General features: G+C 49.3%; 1 protein-coding gene across 1 annotated transcript; it reads left to right on the top strand.

The window, feature by feature from the left end:
* The first annotated feature begins 609 nt into the window (after positions 1-609).
* Positions 610-13,241, top strand: Upk1a (uroplakin 1A). The gene is made up of 7 exons (XM_059275972.1): positions 610-694; positions 5,774-5,974; positions 9,406-9,480; positions 9,601-9,708; positions 12,446-12,625; positions 12,933-13,016; positions 13,144-13,241. Exons 1-7 carry the CDS (start codon positions 614-616, stop codon positions 13,186-13,188), a joined length of 774 nt encoding a protein of 257 aa, XP_059131955.1. The 5' UTR covers positions 610-613; the 3' UTR covers positions 13,189-13,241.
* The last annotated feature ends 6,555 nt before the right edge of the window (positions 13,242-19,796 follow it).

A 19,796-nucleotide genomic window follows, 5' to 3' on the forward strand; every position in this document is an offset into this window, starting at 1 on the left:
GGATCTGTCATGGATCTGACCCCTGCTCCCAGGAAAGCCCATGTCACCCCTAGATAAGGGTGGCACATCGAGCGGTTAGCTTGTCCCCTACCCCCACCCCTGCATCACGGCAGCCTGGGAACTAGAGGCCCTGGGCACATATGTTCCCTTGCCCCAGTGGCCGGTCATGAGCACAATCCTGAATTTCAGGTCTGTAAATCACTCAAGTGTCAGGGAGTTCATAAAATCTATCTTCCCATCATGGTCAGCCTGCTCAACCCCTGTCCCCACCTCCTCGGAGACTGGCTCAAGGCGGGGTTTGGGCTTATATAGGGAGCTGCTGTGGGTGGGGCTGGCCAGAGAGGTTTCTGCACTGAAGGTGAGGAGGGGGTTCTGGGAATTGACAGGGCATGGGAACTGAGAGCAACAAGTGCCCAGTAAGAGTCCAACTTCCTTATTCCATAGAAGGTTCACTGCCAGGCTCTGGGACTCTGGGCATGTGGGTCTCGGCCTGGGCTCTGCAGCAAGTGAGCATCGCCTGATGGACAGAGTGTGGAGTGGAGAAGAGGGTCTGCTGGGTCTCCCTCCTAACTTCTGTCCTGTCTCATTCCTGCTCCTTTTCCCCAGCAGGAAGATGTCTTCTGCAGCAACAGAGGAAGAGAAGGGGTCTCCTGTGGTGGTGGGGCTGCTGGTTGTAGGCAACATCATTATTCTGGTGAGGCCCCAGTTCTGGGGAGCATGGGAGTGGGGGGTGTGACAACCCGAAACCTGAGGTGGGGATGAGGACCTAAGTCTATCTGCTGTAGTTTCTAGTCCCTGCAGCCTGGAGGGAACCCAGCTACCTGACCTTGCACCCGGAGAGAGGGTGGGAGGAACCTGTCCTCACAGTCTTCCTTGTCAGTAACTGAACCCTTGCGGCTCTCGGAGATTCATCCACAATTTGTGAAAAATGCTTGATAGACAGGAATGGTGGTACACACCTGTAATCCTAGCATTTGGAAGGATGAGACCAGAGAGCTGCTGGGAGTTCGAGGGCAACCTAGATCAGAGTGTGAAACTATGTTCCAAGAGAGGAGAGAGGGAGGGGGGAGGGAGGGAGGGAGGGCGAGCTCAAGCAGCTGGGTGTGATGCACACCTGTGATCCTAGCACTTGGGAAGTGCATAGAGAGAGAGTTCATGGCCAGCTTCAGCTACATAGAGATTTGAAGACCTGCCTGGGCTGCAGGAGACCGAATCTTTAAAAACAAACCATTCTGGCTGGGTGGGGTGGCCCACACTTTTAATCCCAGCACTGAGGAGGCAGAGGTGGAGGATGGCTATAAATGCAAAGCCAGCCTGGCCTATGTAGGGAGTTCCAAGTTAGCCAGGGCTACACAGCAAGACTCAGTCACAGCAAAACAAAACCGTAACACCCAGGAAGAACAAGGCTCGTCCCCTCCCCTTTCTTCCTTCCCCACCTTGGGCACTTGTTGGAGGCAGCTAGTTCCAGGTCTGCTCGCACTGAATGTGGAACCACAAACAAAATTTACATTAAGTTTTGTGCCGTAAAAATCATGCAGCATTTGAAACAACTCAGTGGCTAAGCCTGAGGACCTGAGTTCAATTCCTGGGACCCATGGGAAGGAGGAAACTGACTGCCACAAGATGCTCTCTGTCTTTTTTTTTTTTTTTTTTTTTTTTCCAGAGCTGAGGACTGAACCCAGGGCCTTGCGCTTGCTAGGCAAGCACTCTACCACTGAGCTAAATCCCCAACCCCTTGACCACCACACTCAAGGAATTGCACTCTTTCTTATGCACACCCACACGCAATAAATAATAAATATTTTTAAACACATGGTAGCGATTTTCACAGAGGGACTGCTTTCAGTTTTTTGAGACAGGGTCTCACTATGTAGCCCTGGCTGGCCTGGACCTTGCTAAGTAGACTATGCTAGCCTCCAACTCCTAGAGATCCACCTGCCTCTGCCTCCTGAGTGCTGGGATAAAGACATGTACCACATCCAGAGATAATTGTCTCTTTTATTTTTTAGGGTATTCCTATGTAGACCAGGCTGGCCTTGAACTCACAGATCTACTTACCTCTGGGGTTAGGGGTATGCACCACCATGTCTAGCCAAGATTTTTTTTATTTTTTTTATTGGTTGAGAGTTTCATACGGTGTGTTTTAGTCATATTCAGCACCCCTTTACCTAACTTTCTCAATTTACTCCCCACCACCTCAAGATTTTTATTTTTAAAGTATGTGTAGCTAGCCATTGTGGTGTCCCATGTCTTTAGTCCCAGCACTGGAGAGGCTGAGGCAGGCAGATCTCTGTGAGTTCAAGGCCAACCTGGTCTATGTAATGAGTTCCATGCTAGCCAGGGCTACACAGAGAGACCTCATCTCAAAATAAATAAATAAATGTGAATATATATGTGTGTGGGTGCAGGTGAGTGCAAGCGTCCTTAGGGGCCAGAGGGAGCATTGGATTTCCCTGGAGCTGGAGTTCCAGCTGGTTGAGAGCCACCTGATGTGGCTTCTGGGGACCAGACTCAGTCCTCAGGAAGAGCAGTAAGCACTCCTAACTACCAGCTGCCTCTTCAGCCCTCAGTGTTGGCTCTCAAACAGTGAAAACCACGTGATGCTTTTGCATTGCTTTGGCCCGGCAGGCTCTAGTGGGTGTGGGGCTTGTCGCCCTCAGTAGCACCTCTGTGACCCCAGCTTTCTCACCCTAGCAAGAGCCACAGCAAGGATGCCTGAGCCTACAATGAGTTCCTGGACTAATGGTTTTAGACTGGAGTCTGTCTACGTGGTTAAGGAAAGCTACGCACACGAAATTCTTTAGTCCATACGCTTTGTTCTTCGGAGTCAGTTCTCTCTCCACACAGCTTCTTTTCTGCTCTCACACTTAGCTCCTCTCTTGCCTGATTCTCTGTACATCTTTCTGCTGTTCCCTCTAAGACTGTTTTAACTCCTTCATCTTAGTTCTGCCCAATCTTGGTCTTTCTCATCTCGTTCTTACCCACCTAGTTCTTCCCCATCTGGCTCTTCCTCATCTTCCATCTCGTCCTTCTAGTTCTCTCTTCTAGTCCTTCAATCTAGTTCTGTCAAGTCTCTGAGGTTTACAGTTATATACCCACACAACAGCAATGCTCTGGCTGAGGCAAGGTCACCAGGCTTGAATTCCCTCAGGGTCAAAAGGAGGGGCAATAAGATCCACACAAAGAGCAGTACTTGCCAGCCATCATCTGCAGCCCAAAAGGGAAGTGACTAATGGGAAATTAATCAACTGAGGCTAAATTCAGTTAGTATCTAAGCAAAGGGGTTTATGCGCTCAAACTGTGTTCTTAGAAGTGGTTAGTTGAGACCTATAGAACCTATAAGTCACTAGGTCATGGGTGAAAATAAAACTGCCTTCTCTTTTCCTTTGGTCCCCTTATCTGTCCAAGCTATCCCAGCTCCTGCGGTCTTCTGGCAGGGTGGGGGAGTGCCTCGCTGGCTGGGCACACTGAGTCATAGCCTGACGTACCGTACCTGTAAGTAGAAACCCTTTAGTTCTGAGTTAGTTGCTAAAGGTAGATCTAAAACTAGAGATAAGACTTCGGGAAGAGGAAAGTTAAGCTTGATTAGCACATCCGCCAGGCCTTCTCAGACAGATAGTCTGGATGCTTAACTCTGTTCTTCAAGAATCTGTGAGGTATCTCAGATAAGATACTTTCCTCCATCCGAGGATGGTCCTGGCCGGATGCTGCTAATGGCAATAATTACAGAGGGGCCTGAAATTCGGGATTCTGACTGTGTCTGGTGTAGCACGGTTGGAGAAAGTTACACAAATACTTTCATTGTAGAGGGGAAATTGTGCCCAATGGATGATGGGAAAGCTGCAATAGCACACGAGAAATTCATAGCAGGAAATGGCTAATAATCCAAAGCCAGTATCACCAAGACTCCTTGAGCCTTGGCCTCAACCTCTGGAAGAGTTCTTAATTCTTCCAGGTATAGCTTTGTCATAATCAGCTGAATTCCTGCTTCATATATTTTTGTGGCCTGCAGCAAGTGGTATATTATTTGCATGGTCCTGAATAGTCGGATACCACAGCTAGTAACAATACTGATTATCACACACTCAGTGCACAGTAATCCATTACAAGTATTAGCTTTTTGCCAGGTGGTGGTGGCTCACACCTTAATCCCAGCACTCAGGAGGCAGAGGCAGGTGAATCTCTGTGAGTTTGAGGCCAGTATGGTCTACAGAGCGAGATCCAGGACAGCCAGGGCTGTTACATAAAGAAACCCTGTCTCAAAAAACAAAACAAAACATTGTTAGCTTTTATCACCATCACAAATATCCACAGATAGCCCAGTGTGATCGATACACCTCTAGTATTGAGGCAGCTGCAATAGGAGGGTAGGCCACCCTGGGCTACACAGTAAATCCAGGCCACCCTGGGCTACATCCTGAGAGCTTGTCTCAAAAAACCAAAACGACAAACAAAAGCCTACCCACAGAGAAGTTGTCTTCCTTCTCCTTTTTCCTCTTTCCTTCTCTTCTTCTTTTTTTTTTTTTTTTTTTTTTTTTTTGGTTTTTCAAGACTGGGTTTCTCCATATATCAGAACTCACATGCCCATCAGCCTCTGCTCTGCCCCCCAGGTGCTGGGATAAAAGGCCTGTGCCATCCACCATGCCTAGCTTTATAGATGACAGAGGTTTTAATTCTTTGTCCCCACGGCAACCCTGTAGTTACCAGATCTTTGTTTCCTTTTTGTTATTTTTTAAAGATTTATTTATTTATTTATTTATTATGTATACAGTGTTCTGTCTGCATATATGCCTGCACACCAGAAGAAGGCACCAGATCTCATTACAGATGGTTGTGAGCCATCATGTGGTTGCTGGGAATTGAACTCAGAACCTCTGGAAGAGCAGGCAGTGCTCTTAACCCCTGAGCTGTCTCTCCAGCCCCTTTTTTTGTTATTTTTGAGAGAAGGTCTCTCATGTAGTCTAGCCTGGCCTCAAACTCCCTATGCAGCTAAGGATAGACTTGAACTTTGGATCCTCCTGCCTCTACTGAGCTTACAGGAATGTACCAGCAGGCCCAGTTTCTATAAGGCTGGCAACTGGGTACAGGGCTTTTCTGCATGCTAGAGAAGCCCTCTGCCAGCTGAGAGACATTCCCTAGTCTTTCTGGTATTTCTTTAAGCAAACACAGCAGTCAGAAACAGTCTATTTTCTTGTTCCAGTGTGGCTCACCGCTATATGCCCTTCAGTAGCTCCCATGGCCTCTAGGCTGCTCCATAGGAGACCACAGAATGCCAGGCTCCAGGCATCTGCCATGTGGCCTCCACTCCCCTTGTCATGGTGCTGCAGAGAAAAAGCCTGAGATGGCTCTGGCCTAGCCTGGGACATAGCACCTGTTGGATGAACTGACCGACTGAGGGATTGACACAGGTGGCATACAGTTCTGCCCACCTGTCCAATCCTGTCCTAGGGACCACACCACAAAGCACAGCGGGCCACTAGGGCAGCTTCCTATGTCCACCCTGCTTGCCAAGCCTGGCATGTGGCATCATCTCCTTTTATCTTTGAAGCCACTGGCACCTGGGATGTGGGGGCTGAGGTTCTAGCTGGACCTGTTTCTTCCGTCTTGGCTTCTTCCTACCCCATCCCTGCTCATAAAGATGTGGCTAGCCTCCCTTCCAAGCCCACTTTACCCCAAGGGCACGGGGAGGTTCTGGACCAGGAAAGAAGTGCTTTTGGAGACTCACACCCCAACTGCTGGCCCCAGGCATACTTCCCTAACCTTTCCTGTCCAGTTGTCAGGCCTGGCCCTGTTTGCCGAGACAGTGTGGGTGACAGCTGACCAGTACCGTGTGTACCCACTGATGGGCGTCTCAGGCAAGGATGATGTCTTCGCTGGCGCCTGGATTGCCATCTTCTGCGGCTTCTCTTTCTTCGTGGTGGCCAGCTTTGGTGTAGGAGCTGCACTCTGCCGCCGTCGGTCCATGATCCTCGCGGTGAGATCCCAGGCTGGGGATGGTGGAAGTGGTTATCACAGTCACGGGCGACAGCAGGGGCCATGAGTGTGACTCCTGCATGGCACCTCACTTAGGACCTCACAACACCATCTCATTCACCATGCCCTGGCCCCATAACTTAGTTTCCACCATCACCCTCATTGTACAGAAGAATTCCCAATAATATAGTGAGAATTGAAACCCAGCTGTTTGGTCTCCAAGGTCTGTGGTCCTGAGCTGCAATAACAACGAAATGTAATAACACAGCTATCATTTAACAACCATGCAATATATAACCGGAGCTGAACACTTTACACAGATTAGTTCAAATATGTCACGTGGCCTATGATGAAATGTCATCACCTCTACACTGTTTGACAGAAAATTGGAACAGATTCAGGGAGAGGAAGTCACCCATGCAGGACCACACAGCTCAGTTACACCAGAACAAACCAGCTCTTGACTCAATTCTAGTTCCTGTTTAAGATTTATTCTATTTTATTTATTTATTTATTTATTTATTTATTTATTTATTTATTTATTTATATTTTTTTATGTATGAGTGCTCTGCATGTACACCTGCACGCCAGAAGAGGGCACCAGACCTCATTACAGAGTATTTTGAGCCACCATGTGGTTGTGGGAATTGAACTCAGTATCAGCCAGTGCTCTTAACCTGTGAGCCATCTCTCCAGCCCCAAGATTTCTTGTGTTTTATTATTGTGTGAGTGTGCATGTGTGTGGCACACTTGCTCAGCTGTCCAAGGAAACCAGAAGAGGGAGTTGGATCCCCTGACGCTGGAGTTAGAGGTGGCTGTGGGATGCTGATGGGGGTGCTGGGAAATGAACTCAGGACCTCTGCAAGAGCAGCACATGGCTTTCACTAAGCCGTCTCTCCAGCCTCTGCTTTTATATTTTTAAGACAGAGTTTCCCTATGTAGCCCCAGCTGCCCTCGAACTCGCAGTCCTCCTGCCTCAGCCTCTTAAGTGCTTGGATTAGAGGTGTGTTCCTCCACATCTCATAAGTCCATCGTCTTTTTGTTTTGTTTTAAGACGGGGTCTCACTCTGCTTTGGTTGACCTTGAATTTACTGTGTAAACCAAGCCTGAACCGACACCCCCAGGAAGCCCACACTTTTAATCCCTGCCACATCTTCTGCCCCCGACCTTATAGCAAGCAGTTTAGGCCATGGGCTCTCTCGGTCTTCCCAGAAGCCATACGAAATTGTGCTTTTAAGCTCATTTACCAGAGAGAGAAATGGAAGCTCCAAGAGGGGAGCCACTGCCTCTCCCAGGTGTTGGGAAGAACAGATGTCCCGTGCAAGCAGCTGGGTGCTTCCTCTGCTAGGGAGGGTCCTTTAGGCTCCCAGGAACTTTATGTAGTCAATAAGTGTTTACTGGACAAGAAGCACAGCGAAAACACCCTTGATCTGGGGAAACAACGGAGCCTGGGTAGGGTGAGGAAAACCCACATGCAGCAGCAGCAGCAGCAGCAGCAGCAGAGAAAAGCAGGTGAGGGGCAGTGAGCTCAGTGTGCACTCAAGAGCAGCATGAGCAAAGGCCCTGTGGTCGGAGCGGGCAGCCATCTATCCGGCAGTCAGAAAACAGTACAGGTGGGGCCTGGAGGGACCGGCTTAGGAGAGTTTGCCTTTATTATGTATAAGATGGGGCTGTTAGTGGAAGGACTTCCTCGATACTTCCTCCCCCTTCTATCCCCCATCCCCCTCTCCTGACACAGGGTCTCACTATGTAGCTCGGCCAGGCCTGGAACTCACTGTGTGGACCAAGCTACCCACAGATACCTGCTGCTTCTGCCTAAGTGCTGAGACTGCAGGTGTGCACTGCCACACCCAGCCCCTCTCTCATTGTTCCCGTCCCTTCTCCCCACCCTCCAATCACATATTTAGCTTTCTGACATAACAGTTTGATCAAAGCCTGGAAGTCAACCTAGCTACTGTTTTTGTTTGTTGATTCTTTTGAGACAAGGTCTCTCTATGGAGTCCTGGCTGTCCTGGAGCTTGCTGTGTTGACCAGCCCAGCCTCAAACTCACAAAAATCCTCCTGCCTCTGCCTCCCAAGTTCGGGAATTAAAGGCATGCACCATCATGCCTGGCCTCTAACTTTTTAAAAATATGTCTGACTTGTCTTTCTCCTCATTTTTTTCCTTATTGTGTAGCTGTGACTGTCCTAGAACTCACTCTGTAGACCAGTTTGGCCTTGAACTCAGAGATCCTTCTGCCTCTGCCTCCCGAGTGCTGGGATTAGAAGTGTGCACCACTACACCGGGCTCATATTTTTTAAACTATATGTGTATATGTCTGTGGGTGTGTGCACGTGAGTGCAGGTGCACGTGAGTGCAGGTGCACGTGAAGGCCGTAAGAGGGCAGTAGGTCCCCCTGGAACTAAAGTTACTGGTGGTGTGAGCCTCCTGATGTGGGTGCAGGGGCTTTACTCAGGGCCTCCCTGTGCGCTGCTCTCTCAGCTCCTGAGCCACTTCTCAGCCCCTCCCCAAAGGATTTTGAAGCATAATCTAGATGTCCAGGTATTCGTCTATAAATATCTGAGTATATTTTTTATGTGACATATAAAGACACTGTGCCTTTCTGAGGAAGGAACCCAGGCTTTGGGTGTACTAGACAAGCACCCAGCCCGTCACTGATGGATTCTAGGCAAGTAATCTACTGCTGAGTTATATTGACCTTTCAATGCCTTTTGCCCTCTAGGCCATGGCACACTGCAAAACATTCTCCTTAATCCTTTATATCTCCAGTGCCCTGTGTGAGCTGAAATGCTGATACCTTGAGAACAGCTTCTTTGCTTTTGTTTTTTATTTTACTTTTTGGTTTTGGAGATTGGGTTTCTCTGTGTAGCCCTGGCTGTCCTGGAACTCACTCTGTAAACCAGGCTGGCCTCGAACTCAGGGATCCACCTGCTTCTGCCTTCCTAGCACTGGGATTTAAGGCGTGCACCACCACTGACCAGCTTGGTCTCAAGTTTTTAATCTTCCACCTCACACACTACTTTTTCAAAATTAGTCCCTCTGTGTTTTTTGTTTGTTTGTTTTTTATTTTGTGTTTTGTTTTGGTGTGTGTGTGTGTGTGTGTGTGTGTGTGTGTGTGTGTGTGTGTGTGTGTACACTGCTGGAGAGGGAACCCAGAGTCTTATACATGCTAGGTAGCACTCTCCCCTGAACAAAAGTTCTGTCTGGGGCTGTGTATTATGACACACCCTTAATTCCATCTCTTGGTGGCAGGAGGGGGTGGGGCATATTTCTATGAACTTGAAACCAGCTCTGTATGTAGTGATTTCCATGCTAACAAGGGAAGTCTACATAATGAGACCCTGTCACCTCCGTTTTGGCCCTTTGGCCGAGGCTCTTAGGCATGGCCTCCAGCTGGCCTCTGCCATGGGCTGCCTCCGTTCTCTCCGCAGTACCTGTTGCTGATGCTCATCGTCTACATCTTCGAATGTGCCTCTTGCATCACATCCTACACCCACCGTGACTATGTGAGCCAAGTGGAGGCCGGGGGCGGATGGGGGGGCATCCCTAGAGTTGGGAGGGTAGAGAGGAGTGGACCTCCATCCCTATCCAGCTGGCTCCTGCTCTTCCCTGTCCTCCCTCCTCAGATGGTGTCCAACCCATCCCTGATCACCAAGCAAATGTTGACCTTCTACAGTGCAGACAGCGACCAGGGCCAGGAGCTTACCCGCCTCTGGGACCGGGTCATGATTGAGGTGGGTTGGGCTCTGTGATCACCTCCCAGGGACAGCAGAGTGACTGTGTTGAGGACATCCGCTTGGGGGACCCAGGTGGGGCAGGAGAGCTTTTGGTCACTATGGTTTTGTAGACAACAGACTTTCTGGGGGTCACCAGGTTGGTAGGTGGCAGGGCTGCCCGCGTTGAGACACTGACAGTGGATGATGGCGATAGTGACCTTTAGTGTGTAAGCCAGGCTGACCTTGAGCCTGCTGCTCTGTCTCTGCCTCACAAAACTCTCGTTTGGCAGTGTGTGTGTGTGTGTGTGTGTGTGTGTGTGTGTGTGTGTGTGTTGCTGGGGACCAAACCCAGGACTTCCTAATTCAAGGAAAGGGCTCTACCACTTAGCTATTTGTTACTCTACTTCCCAGCCCTCTTTTTTTTTTTTTTTTTCTTTAACTTTTTGAGTGAGATAGGGTTGCCATAAGTTACCCAGGCTACCCTTTAATTCACTATGTAGCCCAGGCAGGCCTTGAACTTGTGATCCTGTCTCAGTCTCCTGAGTAGCTAGAATTACAGCCCTGTTCCCCCACGATGAGCTCCTTTATTATATTTTTAAAGAATATGTATGTGTTACAGGTTGGGGAGATGGCTCAGTGGTTAGGTGCTTGTTCTACAAGTGAGAAGGTCAGAATCAGATCGCCCGAAACCCAGATAAAGCAGGCTGAGGATGTAATTCCAGTCTCAGAAGGTGGAGGCAGGGGACACCACAGAGCAAGCTGGCTAGCTAGACTAGCCATGTTGGTAAGCTCTGGGTCTGAATGAGATACACTGCCTCAGTAAATGAGATGGAAGAGTCATCCAAGGATGCTTCTTTCCATCAACTTCAGGCCTCCACATACATGTGCACACATGTGCAAACCACACACGTGCAAAAACATGCAAACCACAGAGACACACACTAAAAATAGAAAAAAGGAAATTTTATTTTTTCGATTTTGTGTGTATGAGTGTTTCTCATGCTGTCTGTGTATGCAGTGCCCACAATGGCCAGAAGAGGGTATCAGATCCCCTGGAGCTGGAGTCACAAGGCAGTTGTGAGCCACTTAATGTGGATGATGGAAACTGAACCCATTTCCTCTGCAAGAGCAGCCTGTGCTCTTAACCTCTGAGTCATTTCTCCAACCTTGCCTACCACTCATTTTTAAGACACAGGTCAAGTCCAGAATGGTGGCAATAGGTTTTCTGTCCTCTGATAATGTTTCTCTGCTGATGCAGTAAGACAGAGCAAGTCGAATTGAAAAAGTGTAACAACAGGCGTTTGAGGGCAAAGCAACTGGGGCAGGTTCTCTGGTCCAGAGGTTGAGGCCAGAGAGTTTGAGTGCTCCAGCTAAGGCGGGATGTTTTCTAGATTGTAGGTGAGGGGTGATGACATGTCCACCACGAGCTGGATTTGTGGCCAAGTACGGTCAAAAGCTGAGTGCTTAGGCGGGTAGCATCAGGGGAGCAATAGTCATCAAGAATGTAGAACTAGGCTTTGTGGCACCTTTCCTTTGTTCGGAGACTCTCTGAGAGAGAGACAGGAATGGGGCTTCCTGGAACCTGCAGGGGCGAGCTGGTGGCTCCAACCAAACAGGTGGCACACGCCTTAATCCCAGTGGGTAGATCTTGTGAGTTTGAGGCCAGCCTGATCTATAGAGTGGGTTCCAGGGCTGCCGGGGCTACACAGAGAAACCCTGTCTCGAAAAACCAAACAACAACAACAACAAAGAGATTCTTGAAGTCCAGGCTGGTGTTGAGCTCTTTATACACCCAAAGATGACTTTGAAATCCTCATGCCTTCTGCTTCTGCTTCCCAGTTCTAGGATTCCAGGTCTGAGACACAGTACACCCGTAGCTAGCTCAGAAGCCGGACTCTTAATGCATCCAACATAATATTGCAGAAGAAAAAGAAGGAGAAGGGGAAAGGGAAGTAGAGGAGGAGGAGGAGGAAGCAGCTGTTGAATCCTAGCTCAGGCCAAGTCATGCAGTGGCCCAGAAACTGCACCATGTTAGGGGTGCCCATCCAAGGGCTTCTGATTAAATACCCATTTGAGCTGGGCATTGTGGTAAACCCCTAGAATTCTAGCACTTGGGGAGGCTGAGGCAGGCTGCCACCAGTTTAGGTTACATAGTGAGACCCTGTCCCCAAAACAACAACAAACTACTTAGTGGGCTGAAAAAGCCATAAATCTGCCTTTTGTAAGATCTGATTTAATTTTTTTATGTGCATATGTGTGTCTGTGTGTATGTCCAGACGTGTGTGTGGGTGCCCACAGAGGTCAGAAGAGGACATGGAATCCTCTGGAACTAGAATTACAGGTAGTTGTGAGCCATCTAACATGGATGCTGGGAACTGAACTTGGATCCTCTTGAAAAGCATCAGGTGGTTTTAAATTCTGGGCTATCTCCCGCCCCACTTAGTGTTTGGTGTCATTTTGATAGCCCAGTTATCAACCAAAGAATTTTAAAAGGAAATGAATGTAGGCTTGGGCCAAATCTATCAGCCTTCACACACACACACACACACACACACACACACACACACACACACACACACACACACACAGAGAGAGAGAGAGAGAGAGAGAGAGAGAGAGAGAGAGAGAGAGAGAGAGAGAGAGAGAGAGAGAGAGTCTAGGACTCTAACAAGTGGGGTCCAGCTGTGCCAAATGTCCATTGCCTCTCTTTAACTGTGTGACCTCAGCCCCAGCCTAAACCTGGCTCTTCCTACAGCAAGAATGCTGTGGCACATCTGGCCCCATGGACTGGGTGAATTACACATCAGCCTTCCGGGCAGCCACTCCAGAAGTGGAATTCCCCTGGCCCCCTCTGTGCTGCCGACGGACAGGGAACTTCATCCCCATCAATGAAGAAGGCTGCCGAGTGGGCCACATGGACTACTTGTTTACCAAGGTGCGTCCCTTTGCCTGTGTCTGTCTATCCATCTGCTCTGTTTCCCCCTTTCCCCCTTCTACTGTCTGTCTGTTCATCTGTCTTCCAGCCTCTCCTCCCTGGCCTTCTCTTCCTGTCCCTTCTCCCTGGCCCTCCCAGCTCTTCGTATGAGTCAGCAGGAGGCACAGATACTCTGATTCAGACCTGGTGTCTGCAGCTGGCTGGGATTGAGAGCAGCAACAGGAGTGTCATCAGTTGCTGGAGCCAGGCCTTACACACATGCCTGCCACCCTGCCACTGGGTGACCCTCTGTTGTCTCTCTCTCCAGGGCTGCTTCGAGCACATCGGCCATGCCATTGACAGCTACACATGGGGCATATCGTGGTTCGGCTTCGCCATCTTGATGTGGACAGTGAGAGAGGAGGCACCTGTGGGCTGTGGAGGAGGGACCTGCGGGTGTCCAGGGGTGTGGGTGTGGGCTTGGGGGGGGGCAAGTGGGTTTGGACTAGATTACCCAATCTCATCATTTGCCCACCTAGCTCCCTGTGATGCTGATAGCCATGTATTTCTACACCACACTCTGAAGATGAAGGGGAGGCCATGTGTTCACCTCTGCCTGAAGATCCTGCCTCTCAGCCTCAAGCTCCTCCCCACCCCAACCCCGTGTACCTCAGCCAAACTCGCCCCTGCCCACTCCCTCCATTTTTCCTTCTTGCAATACCAAGCCTTTTTGTTGGTGCAGGAGCTGCCCTGGACCCTAGCTGTGCCCCAGGCCCTGCTTTTGTGTGCCTGGACCCCAGGGCCTGCTTTTGTGTGCCTGAACCCGGCCCTGCTTTTGTGTGCCTGAACCCGGTCCTGCTTTTGTGAGCCTGGACCCCAGGGCCTGCTTTTGTGTGCCTGGACCCCGGACCCTGCTTTTGTGTGCCTGGACCCCGGGCCCTGCTTTTGTGTGCCTGGACCCCAGGGCCTGCTTTTGTGTGCCTGGACCCCAGGGCCTGCTTTTGTGTGCCTGGACCCCAGGCCCTGTTTCACTTGGCAGATCTGGTTCACCTTCCTAGGGACAACAAAATGTCCTGTCCTCGGAGGCCCTTCCACTGTTCCTGACAACCCATCATGCACCTCTCTGTGGCTTCCAGAACTTCTTGCAGGTGTAGTCGTTGTTGCCCAATAGCTTGTATAAGCTCTAATAGACCTAGATTGCTGAAAGAGGAGGGACACATTCTGCTGTGGTCATTGTGGGGTCCCCATCATCACCCAGCGTATGTCTAATAAACACTGGCTGGCTGAATGAGCAGATGAGTCTGTTTTCTGTGTGTTATTGGAGGTGGGATTTTTACTCTGAAGCCCAGACAGTCTTTGGAATTTATATGTATCCTAGGCTAGCCTGGAGGCCAAGGTGACCCCCCTTGAGAAGATAACAGGTGTCATTCACACTCACCTCCCCTTCCTGTCTCCACCTTGAGAATGCTGCTATTCCAGGCATGCAACACTCCACCCAGCCTGGGTTTGTTTTCTTTTGGAGACAAGGGTGAGTGAATAAGACTTCAGAAGGAAGTGGCGATAGCCACCTGGCGTTGGTGAAGCATCACATGGGATTTATTGGTTCACGCCATTGATTCAAAATGGCTGGCTGCAGGCATGTCTGGATACAGGAGTTCAGTCTAGGTTTCCAGAAACCTGCTTCACTCTTAGACAAGATTCCTCTGAGAACGTCAAACTTAGTGCTTTGAAATTTTCTCTTCTTTCCTTCCTTCCTTCTTTCTTTCTTTCTTTCTTTCTTTCTTTCTTTCTTTCTTTCTTTCTTTCTTTCTTTCTTGAGATATAGTCTCACTGTGTAGTCTAGGTTCTGTGTGTGTGTGTGTGTGTGTGTGTGTGCGCGCGCGCGACACACATGCACGAATGCATGCGTGCTCACGCATATACACACACACTCAGTCCAGATGAGGTCATCTGTTTTTTGGGGTTTTTTTTTGTTTGTTTGTTTGTTTTTTTGGGGGGGTTTTTTTTTTTTTTTTTTGGTTTTTCAAGACAGGGTTTCTCTGTGTAGCTTTACGCCTTTCCTGGAACTCACTCTGTAGACCAGGCTGGCCTCGAAATCACAGAGATTCGCTTGGCTCTGCCTCCCAAGTGCTGGGATAAAGGCATGCGCCACCACCGCCCCGCAGAGGTCATCTGTCTTTCTCTGTGCTTCACTTTATTCCCTTAAGACATGGTCTCTCACTGAACCTTGAGCCCAACATTTTTTTCAGGCTAGATTTTTCTGGCTGGCGAGCCTCAACAATCCTCCCATCTCTGACCCATCCAGCGCTGGAGTTACTATGAGATCTGAACTCAGGTCCTCTTTACCTACTGAGTCATGGTACCACTAGCATCATACTCTGATGCCCCTGCCTCCACCTCTTGAGTACTGGAATTACAGATATGCATCGCCGTGGCTAGCTTCAAATCAGAATTTTCAAAACACCATAAAGATGTGATACATTCCAGATTTTAATACAGAAGAAGAGGCCCAGCTAGCTGACTGGCTGAACTGGCTTTTCTGTAGTCCCAAGCATGAAACTTGTCTCCATCTCTAGGCACACGTTTGACTAACCTGTAACCACATCAAGGAAATGGGGCATTCCGTGCTACTCTGCTTTTCAAGCAGGTGTCCTCCTGAGAAAGTTCACTGTGACTTAGCATGTGAGTGGGATTCTCTAGGAGAGGCAGCCCTGTATTCTCACCAGTCCCACCCAACTGTCTGAGCCTCACTGTGTCATCTACAAATTAGGGATTGTAATAGTTACCGTCTTGTAGCACAGGCTACCATTGGTTTTGTGGTTGTTTTGTTTTTCTATTTTTTTAAATTTATTTATTGTTTAGGTCTTGGTTTTTTTGAGACAGGGTTTCTCAGTGTAGCCTTGCCTGTCCTGGAATTCACTCTGTAGACCAGGCTGGCCTCGAACTCACAGAGATCCCCGTCTCTGCCTCCTGAGTGCTGGGATTAAAGGCGTGCGCCACCAGTGCCTGGCTACTGCCGGCTTGTGGATGTTGGGTGTCCTCCTCTATTGCTCTCCACCTTACCTTTGAGACAGGTCTTCTCTCACAGAAGCTCAAGCTCACCTGTTTGCTGGGCTCTATGCTCCTGTCCTCACCCACCACAGCGGCACACCCGACCTGTTTGCTGGGCTCTATGCTCCTGTCCTCACCCACCACAGCGGCACACCCGACCTGTTTGCTGGGCTCTATGCTCCTGTCCTCACCCACCGCAGCGGCACACCCGACCTGTTTGCTGGGCTCTATGCTCCTGTCCTCACCCACCGCAGCGGCACACCCGACCTGTTTGCTGGGCTCTATGCTCCTGTCCTCACCCACCACAGCGGCACACCTGCAGCTACACCCAGCTTTTGCATGAGTGCCGAGGATCTGCACTCAAGCCCTCAGGATTGAGCAACAGGCCCTTTACCCACTGAGCCATCTCTCCAGTCCCAAACACTTAAGTTTTAAAAAGCTAAAAAATATGCCACTGCTGGTATGTTGTGCAAGGTGTACATGGAAGGAGGAATTATTCTGCTAAGCATTGCTCTAAGCAGTTCAGACAGGCCAGGCCTTGCTAGGTATGGGAGCTTTGAAGTGAATCTGGTCTCTGGGGTTTAGGTCAGGCAGGCAGACCCCCATTTCTGTCCTAGGTGTGCCATCACCCTTTCTGGCTGTTTCTGTGCACATACCTGCTGAGTGGCCCAGCTGGACAGACAGCAGTGTGGCGTGATGGAGACAGCCCGGGCTGGAAGGACAGGTTTCTCCTTCCTGGCTTCTTGCCCAGAGACCAGTGCCTTTGGGTAAGAGGGGAGCAGAAAGGTGTGGGCCAGGTCAGAACAGGGATCTTAGGAGAAGGGGGATAGTCACCTGGTGTCTGTTCCTCCTGCGACCTTCCAGCCTTTTGGGGACTGTACTGCTCTTCCACCTCTAACCAGCTATGGCCCCTCAGCACACGGTTTAGTTCCTCACCTGATACCGAGGGGTCCGTGTGGCTTGGTCCCTCGCCACTTCCCCATGCTTATCTCTCTGTCCTACCCCGCTGAGCATCTCATGTGAACTCATAGAACAGAAAGAATAACGTAATGGTGCATAGCAACCAAGCAGGGCAAACCCCAATTCTATTTCACCCACGAAAGTACGTTTGTTGTTGCTACTGTTGTTGTTTTTCATGTAAATGTACAACTTGCATCCCTTTACCCAACCAGTTCCGCTTCCGTGAACCTGTCCTCAATATTCACTTAGAAGTGCACGCAAATACATATTATCACAAGGAGATTCAAAAAGTAACAACTGGCCAGGTATGATGGCACACACCTTAATGCAGGATCCAGGAGACAGAGGTAAGAGAATCAGGAGGCCAAGGCCAGCCTGGGCTACATAGGGAGTTGGAGGCCACCTTCGGCTACATAGACCAGGAGATTCTATTCTAAAAACCAACAAATAGTTGGGGGGAGGTGTACATACCTTCAGAGGCAGGTGGATCTCTCTGTGAATTTAAGACCACTTTGATCTACATAGTGAATTCCAGGACAGCCAGGGCTACATAGAGAGATTCTATCTCAAAACAAACAAACCAACACTGCTCCAGGATTTGAGGACCCAAGAGAGTATGAATCAGACCCGTTTCTCCCTTCATAAAATTTACTTTCAAAGCCAGGTGTGTGGTGACTTGGGAGGCTAAAACAGGTGATCTCAAGTCTGAAACCATTGGGGTTATATAATGACACCCTGTCCCTCATTTAAGAAGGGGGGCAGGTCTAAGAGTTGCAGTTCCTCATATAACACTTGCCTAGCATGCCCAAAGCCCTGGGCTGGACCCTCAGAACCATAAAAACAGAATAGAGACACGCAGGCCAGTAAGATGGCTCAGTAGGTAGCAGAGCTGGCCGAGTATGTTGATTGCTTCTCTGTTGCTGTGATAACCCACTGTGACCAAGGCAACTGACAGAAGAAACACTTCATTGGGGCTTATGGTTCAAGGGATAAGAATCAGTCATGGAGAGGAGGCAGAGTAGTCATGTTGGCTGGAGCAGGATGCCGAGACGTTGCATTTCCAACTCAAAAGACCCTGGAAATGGAAGTAGAGATCTTACATTCTCCCTCCCTGTAACCTCTCCCAACAGCCCCACCAACTGAGGACAAGGATTCAAATATCTGGGCCTATGGAGGACATTTCTTTTCTTTTCTTTTCTTTTCTTTTCTTTTCTCTTTCTTTCTTTTTTTCTTTCTTTTTCTTTTTTTTTGGTTTTTCGAGACAGGATTTCTCTGTGTAACAATCCTGGCTCTCCAGGAACTCACTCTGTAGACCAGGCTGGCCTTGAACTCACAGAGTGCTACCACACTCAGTGATATTTTTTATTCAAACCATGAGAGTCTAACAACCTAAGTTTGATAAGGGGAAAGGAGAGACCCAAAATACACACCCCAGTGACTCACTTTCTGTAACTGGGCCCCAATGCCTAATAGCCCATTCATCCATGAATTCATCAACTGATTAATCCATTATTGAAGTTAGTGCTTTCATGATCCCATTACTCCTCAATAGTGCCACCAGCTGGGACCAAAGATGACACTCTTCCTGTCTTCATCCTTAAGCAGCTTGGGAGAACTTAATCTTTCTCCCTCTTTCTGAGGCAGGATCTGATCATGCCAGCTCTTCACGACTAGATCCAAGCCTAAAATCCAAACAGCCTAAAACCTAATCCCTGGACCTAGGGAGATCTGCTCGGTGGCACAAGCAGGATCAGAGTTCAAATCCCTAGAGCCCTTTGTTTAAAAAAACAAAAAACAACAGTGGTAGGCTGTGCCCACAATCCAACTGCTATGTGGTGGATATAGGAGGGTGAGATAGGAGGATTGCTGGGACTTGCGGGCTGGCAGCCTAGCTCCGAAAGCAGAGAGAGACCTTGTCTCAAGGGAAGAAGTTAGGAAAGCAAGGACATCCTCCTAGGATGGAAGGGTGGGAGTGGGTGAGGAGTCAGGGGCATGATTAAAATATACATGTATAAAATTCCCAAAGAATTAATAAAAGTATATATATATTTTTATTAAGATTTATTTATTTATTATAGGTACAGTGTTCTCCTACATATATGCTTGCAGGTCAGAAGAGGACATCAGATGGTTGGGAGCCACCACGTGGGTGCTGGGAATTGAACTCAGGGCCTCTGGAAGAGCAGCCAGTGCTCTTAACCTCTGAGCCATCTCTCCAGCCCCAATAAAAGTATATTTTAAAAGCAAGAGACAGGTCAATAAATATTAGAGCAGGAAAAAAACATAAACCCCCATTTGTAGATAAGGGAAATCAGACCACGTGACTACACGGACCACATCGGATCCTATTACACATCTACAAGGTCAACTCTGTTTAATCATAACGTAGTGTTTTGTTAATTTGTCTCTCTTTTTCTCTGGGACAGGATCTCAATATGCTGCTCAGACTGGCCCCCGCCTCAGATTCCCAAATGCTGGGATTACAGGCGAGCTCCACCATTCTCCACTCAACCCGACTTAGCTCGAAGGCAGGCCTCTCACAGAACAGTGACTGAACTTGTGTAACTTGAGACAATGATCACCTCTCTGACCTTCAGAGGTTAACTCTATAGAGCACCCACCCTCGGCCCAGGCCGATGTGCACAACGCGATCTGTGGAGAGGGCTGGATCAACCGCTGCTAACGCCACAGTGCTTCCTTCCGACCTTGCAGCTCACAGTTGTGGGTACTGAGCCAGGCTCTTCCACGCGCGGCTCTTTTTAGGATACTCATCCCGCCCATCCCCACGTCTCCTTCTTTCAGCTCTTCCTCGGTAGGCCCGGTGAAAGGAGGTGCGCTCAGCCGGGAAAAGCTGCAGGATCCACGCCTCCGGCCCCCCTGATCAATCAACAGCGGGAGCAGCCTCGGAGCCAATCAGGAGCGGCAGCGGCAGATCAAGGCCTGCCTCTTTGAGAGCGCCCTCGTGTTTCATTGGTTGTGTACCGGGACCAGCCAACGAGCCGTGCCACCGCAGGCTGGGCCTAGAACTGGTTTGTGCAAGGTGCCTCCCTGGCCAAGATCCAGGGACTAGTTGATCCTGGGCGCTGCAATGTACTCAGTGGCTGCTGGCTCAGCAGGCCGTCGAGCCAGAGAGAATTACAAGTGCTTTATTCAATAGAGTAGTATGGAAGTGTTTATTGAA

This window comes from Peromyscus eremicus, chromosome 1 (genome assembly GCF_949786415.1).
Source record: "Peromyscus eremicus chromosome 1, PerEre_H2_v1, whole genome shotgun sequence".
NCBI classification, from domain to species: Eukaryota; Metazoa; Chordata; class Mammalia; order Rodentia; family Cricetidae; genus Peromyscus; species Peromyscus eremicus.